Raw genomic sequence first — 6,499 nt, 5'->3', positions numbered from 1 at the left:
AGAGTTGAATTTTCCCTTCCTTAAGTCAGCTTGAATCGTCGGGTGGTTTGTTTGAAGATGATCATAGACCATTATCTCGGACTATTTAATTCTAATATAACTGATGTTACTCTTGTTGTTTGTGTCACGTGGACTTTCATTCAAGTTTTTATTAACAGTGGAGATTTCCCATAAAAAAACACACAAATTCAGTATTAAATATAAAACTGTCCATCATTTTTGAATAAAATGGTAAATTGAAATCACCAGGGTTGTTTTATGTATTATTGTCATTAAATGGAACCACATATGTGTGTGTGGCTTTATGTAGAAACACTAAAATTATAATAATCTTATAATAAAAGCCTTTGATGTTGCTCATATGCAGATCTGAAGTGTTCGCCATGTTTTAACTGTGTTCTTCATTGTCATCTCTTCTATTTTCATTTTTCATTCCCAGCAGCTGAGTGAACGATGTGATTAAAACAAAGCTTAAACATTTAGTTTGAGCCACAACTTCACTCTTTCTTATGAATTAAACCATTCAACCCTTGTTTTGACCATTGATTTCAGAGGTGATTGAACTTTATTATACACATAATATGTCCTCTTTCACTCTTTATAACATTATTTCAAATTATTGGACAGAAACCAGACTAGAAAGAAAGAAAAAAGTAGTTTGAGAAAACAAACATATTTAATTTATTATTAAATGACATAAATACAACTCACAGTGAGTTCAAATTCAAATACAAATACATAGAATCTGTACATGTGTTTGTGCAGGGAAGTCTTTTTTATCCAACAGAAACCTGCCCGGATACAGAAGGCACTTGTGACTCTCAGTCCAGTCTCAGATTTGTATTTCAACCGGAAGAAAAATACACGCTTAAATGGAAATACACGTGGCGTTAATTTAGTCTATATACACACATATACATATTTATGTTAGAGGAACAGTTTTTCACATGTTTATAACAACAAACATCTGGATTTCTGGGTATTTCTGGGTATTGTGTAGAGGCAGAAGAAGTACATGTGTAATAAGCATGTTGAGAGAAGAGAAGGCTGAATATTATTTGTCCAACATAAAAGGAGATGATTGTCTCTGCACATCACTTTCATAAATAGTGGCTCTGGAATGAATAATCGTTGCTTTTCCACAATCAGGAGCCAGAACACGTCCCAACAGGTCTTTGTAAGTTTTCCATGTCTTTCCCATGACCCATTTATTTTCAAGTCCTGCCCCAAAACCTTCAGAGAAGACCGCTGAGCCTTCAGAGAAGACCGCTGAGCCTTCAGAGAAGACCACTGAGCCTTCAGAGAAGACCACTGAGCCTTCAGAGAAGACCACTGAGCCTTCAGAGAAGACCACTGAGCCTTCAGAGAAGACCTTCAGAGGTGACGTCTCCGCTGCTCAGTAACTCTGAGCCACAGGCGCCCAGGACGCAGTGAGCCTGGCAATGGAGCTCTCAAACTGGGCCTCCCCCACCCCAACTTCACTTAAGCTGGGGTCGTACATGGAAGAAGGTGAGGAGACAGGCAGTGAGGAGGTCAGGCCCGTGTAGGAGGAGCCCCTCAGGAACTGGGAGGTCAAACCTCCTGGTATGGAGCCAGAGGCGGAGCCAGAAGGAGTTAGGGTGGTGCTGGCCATTGACCATAAGCTGGGGTACTGACTGTGGAAGGAAATAGAAAATTTGATTGATGAAATTGTTTGACATCAACAGCCATAAATTTACAACATCAAACAGGTTTTTGCCAACGACGACCACAGTTTAACCTCTGCTGACCTGGAGTTAGAGGTGGAGTTGGTGGTGTGGGACAAAGTCCCCATGCCTGTGGAGTTTGGGATCTGAAGAGCAGACCAGCTGTCATGAGTGGACAGAGAACCTGAGCTGTTGTCCAGGTAGTTGTCTAAAAAAGGGGACACAGACCAAATGACACTTTTTAGCACCTTCATGTCCATCATGTGATATTTGTAGTATTGTGTGAGCGGTGAGCAAGTCTTACTGGTGCTGGAGGTGCGGTGAGGGTAGGGGCTCGGGTATGGAGCCGTCCTGTGGCTCCTCAGACCAGGGTAGCGCTCGCAGTAGGAGCCCGAGGAGTGAGCTGCAGTGCCGCTGAACTGAGGAGGGCTGCTGCTGGGGCAGATGGGACTCTGGCCGGGGAGGAACCAACCTCCAACTGTACAATTAAAAGACTAAATGAGCATATGTGCACATGCCAAACATGAGCTAAAAACACTCGCTGTTTTATTCCTACGACTTCATCTTAAAAAGAGAGCGAATGTAGAAGTAAGTGACACTCACGCTGAGAATAGCCGGACTGTTGACCGTCTGCAGTGTGGTCGGGGACGTCTTTGTGGTCACTCCTGCAGAACAAAGACAAAAACAACATCAGTCGCTGTAACATTAACAGAACAAGCTGTTCCACTGAGATTTCACTTCATACCTTTCTTTTTCACTTCATACCTTTCTTTAGCATCCAGGAAAGCTTTAGCAAACGGGTTGTGCTTTATCTTCAGAGCGGTGATCTGTGGATGAGACGCTGTGTTAGCATTTCGATCCTTTGACAAGAGAAAGCAGCATTTGTTCTATGGACAGCACTCACTTCTTCATTCTGGTAAGCAGTGACAGCGATGAACTGTGTTTCGGGGAAAGATTGACTGCTGATCATCTTCTGGATCCCGCCGACCTTCACAATGTGTATCCTGGGCTCGTATTTGTGCAGCGAATTCAGCATGATCTTTGTGGAACACAAACAACAGCATTAATGAAAGAAATAACGGATATTATGTCTTTATATTCAGGTTAGACACTGTGTGCCTGATGGAAATCATATCAAGAAGAATGAGCCACCTGTCCGCCCCCGTTCAGTTTATTGGAGAGCTTGACTTTGCTGAAGGAAACGGGCGCTTTCATCCAGTGGGCTCCGAAATTCGGGGAGTCCGGATGGATGTAGACGCAACTGGGGCTCTGGGGTTCCGGTTTGCCGCCGGGGACCCACTCCCCGTTGACGTACTTCCACCGGTTGTTGTCCGCGGCTACAAAATCCAGCAGCACCGAGTACATGGCGTTTGGATCCAGGCCGGTGACGCTGGCCCTGAGCACCGGGAACATCCTCCTGGAAAACAAGAGCCTGTCATTGAGGTCATGTTTGTATGAAGAGTGCGACCGTGCAGGCCTCAGGACAAGCCTTTGACAGCGGTGTGTACGTGTGCGCCGCGGCCGTGCGTAAAAAGCGCGGCTCCTGCGCGCAGGGCGCAACAGCGCGGCCTCGGAACAGGACTTACCTTCCAGTTTTAGTGACGATCATCTCGTTGGTTAACTCTTTAAACTTGGTCCACAGGTCTGCGTCGTCCAGCGTCAGTTTAATGTCCCTCTCGGACGGGTCGCCCTTCTCGCTGCCCTTCTGGAACTCGCTCTCTACGGCGCTGAGGAGATGCTCCAGCCGCTGGTCGTGGTTGGAAGAAGAAGTCATATTTCCACGAAGAGTTCAGAGACCGATGTTCAGCGCTCACTGTGTCCGCGACCCCAGAGACAGTTATCTGTTAAAGGAGCCCGACGCCTCATCATTTAAGGGCCTCCAGGGACCTCATGGAGATACTGGGCGTGGCTTGCGCGCGCCCAAACACACACATACACACACACACACACACAGATAGTGAGTGTCTCCACACTGACCGTCACTAACTCGCTCTCTGCTGTTTGTTTCATTTAACTTCAGCTGTGTCACGTGTTTGCTGCAGAGTTTTCAGTGCGGGATTTTGTTTTTCAATCATTTTGTTTGCAGTGTTCAGCATTTGATGCGCTCACACATTCAAACTGTGTGTCCAAACAAAAGAAGGGAAGCAGGGAAGAGAACTGTGGCCTTTGAACTCAGCTGTATATTTGCAAATAGTGCTAATCTTTTGTTGTGTGTAATACACATGGCAGAGGGCTTGTGTTTACTAAGTGTGGGCCATTAGGGCGACTCCACTCAGTTCTTGTGCCAAAGTGTGGACAGCCCACAAGTGAGTCCCACATTTGCATAATGGGCCTGCAGTCTGCCTCTCAGGACACATATTCACATGTGAGCTGTGCAGAGAACAGTCCAACAATTCTACATGTAGACTCATGTAGACTCATGTACACTCATGTAGGCTCATGTACACTCATGTAGACTCACGTAGACTCATGTAGACTCATGTAGAGCGTGGTGTGTACGATGCAGTGTTGCAGATTTAAGCCGCTAATGTCGTTAAATTCTGTTTTTATAAAATATGACGTGAATACATCTTTACAATATTCATCACAATGTCAATCATATATGTCGTTAATCATAATTAAGATTTATTTTGTTTATAGCTGTTTTCTTTGTACTTTTCACAATAAAGGCTTTAACAGATTACAATCATAAAATAAACCAACACATCACATACACAATATGTATTTGTTTATATGTGTTTGTTTGTTTACATTTTGAGAAACCTAAACTCCACCAGAAATACATGCAACAGCTAACTAATGTTTGTTAGTATGACTTCATATGAATCAACCTTGCAACAAACACTGACCTCTTCATGGAGACCAAAACCTGGTTGTAATGAGGCAGAACCTCATTTCTGAGGAACAGCTTAATTTAAAGCTAAAACTGAGAATGTCCTGAAGGAGACAAAAGAAAACAAAAATGTCTCCTTCGTGTCTCCTCTGATTCCACTTTACTGCACGACTTCCTCCAGGTCGACAAAGGCCATAAATGTTCTGTCACACCTTTCATTTCATATCATTGAGCAGCTCCTTCCTTTTCCCCTTTAATAATAAAGTAATAGGACACTGACTGGTCTGGACGTCACAGTGAATATCGTGCTCATAATGTCACGTGTTCACTGAGCTCTTTACATCCATGGCTGTCACTAACCTGACAGACGACATTTATCTGATCCTTACAATATTCCAGGTGCTGTTCATGAGTATAATCCCGTCTCCATCATTCTACTGCAGAGAATAAACATTTCAGTTCATTCTCTAACAACAGCTTTCAAACTTAACCTTGTCAAATAGAACATGGTGTGTTAGGCTTTACATACACACTCTTTAATATGTGTGATCGTCACTAGTGACCGTAGCGATCACTCCGTCTTTATGTGAGTGTTTCACCATCCTGAAGCATCTTCTCTTTTTGATGAAAGCAGCCAGTTATCTGACACACTGCCTGGTGCATGTGTCTGTAAACCTGACGTTGTGTTGTTGTTGTTGTTGTTGTTGTTGTTGTTGTTGTTGTTGTTGTTGTGTTGCGTCAGCTGTCACAGCCTGTTGAGGCTCTGTTAGCCTCTCAAAGACAAAGAGAAATATTTCAATATTTGTCTCACATGCAATAACATGGATCTTATGTCCTCGTCAGTGTCATTCATCCTGGTATTTCATGTGCATACTGCATATTGTTATACATGTTATTGTTATTCTAAAAGTCCATATTGGTCATATATATATAATAATATACATACATTGTATTGATGACATTCTCCACTGTTGTAGGAATATCTGATCTTGAACATTCACAGTGTAACGTGTCCATCAGGTGTTGACATTAGAATTATTCAAATGCATATATCCTCAGATTTGATTGACAGGTGAGGCAAAGGAGGAGCCTCTTCATCCCACACAGTGAGCGAATGTCTGCTGAGAAAATATGAAGTTTGCTTGAAAACCACTTTAGGTTTCTCCCAGCTTTTCCCCTCACACGCACGCACACACACACACACACACACACACACACACGCACACATATATACACACACACACACATACACACACACACAGACACACACATATACACACACACACACACACGCACACATATATACACACACACACACAGACACACACAGCGCTGCCTGGTGAGCTGAGGGTTAAGTAATGCTGATGCCTCATTGTGGCATCAGCACACACACACACCTGGGTGTGAAATATGACAGAGGTCTGGTGCTTCACAAAGACACAGTTATAACCGTGCATATTTTCCAGAGGACTCGGTCGGCCTAAATCAGTAAACACTGAGGTGGATGAGTCAGGCCTGGGAAGAAAACACACACACACACACACACACACACATGAACCTGCACAGATATCATTTTAAACCTGAACCTAAACACAATTCAAATCTTAGCCTGAGACGTAACCAGACATGAGCGGTCAACACACTCTAGTGAGGAGCTTTGTTATGTATAAGAAATGTGAAGGATATTAAAGTGGACTTTCTGGGTCATGGTCTTGTTATGTGATCTAATACTTGCACCCGTCATCATTGTTATAGTTTTATTATGTTAATGATGATACTGGAACACATCGTATCCACTGAAGTAAAAGTTATCAGCTGAGCAGCCACGTCAGAGCAGAACAGAATAAATGGTGGACGGAGCGTTCAGAAAACATGATGGGGTTCAAATTGTCTTGTGATACTCAAATGTAACTGGACTGGACCCCAAAACCCAGCCCCCAGTATAACACACACATAATACCACCTTTTCTGGGTCTGATAC

At 43.5% G+C, this 6,499-nt stretch overlaps 1 protein-coding gene across 1 annotated transcript; it reads right to left on the bottom strand.

Moving 5' to 3' along the window:
- Window positions 1-654: 654 nt before the first annotated feature.
- On the bottom strand, window positions 655-3,535 carry tbxta (T-box transcription factor Ta). Its single transcript, XM_058619125.1, has 8 exons — window positions 3,272-3,535; window positions 2,838-3,102; window positions 2,590-2,724; window positions 2,451-2,512; window positions 2,289-2,350; window positions 1,990-2,163; window positions 1,770-1,893; window positions 655-1,655 (listed from the first exon to the last, which is right to left on the bottom strand). The coding sequence occupies exons 1-8, from the start codon at window positions 3,457-3,459 to the stop codon at window positions 1,397-1,399; spliced, it is 1,269 nt and encodes a 422-aa protein (XP_058475108.1). The 5' UTR covers window positions 3,460-3,535; the 3' UTR covers window positions 655-1,396.
- Window positions 3,536-6,499: the final 2,964 nt, after the last annotated feature.

Source organism: Solea solea, chromosome 20 (genome assembly GCF_958295425.1).
Source record: "Solea solea chromosome 20, fSolSol10.1, whole genome shotgun sequence".
Taxonomy (NCBI): domain Eukaryota; kingdom Metazoa; phylum Chordata; class Actinopteri; order Pleuronectiformes; family Soleidae; genus Solea; species Solea solea.
This window is presented reverse-complemented; position numbering and strand designations above follow the sequence as displayed.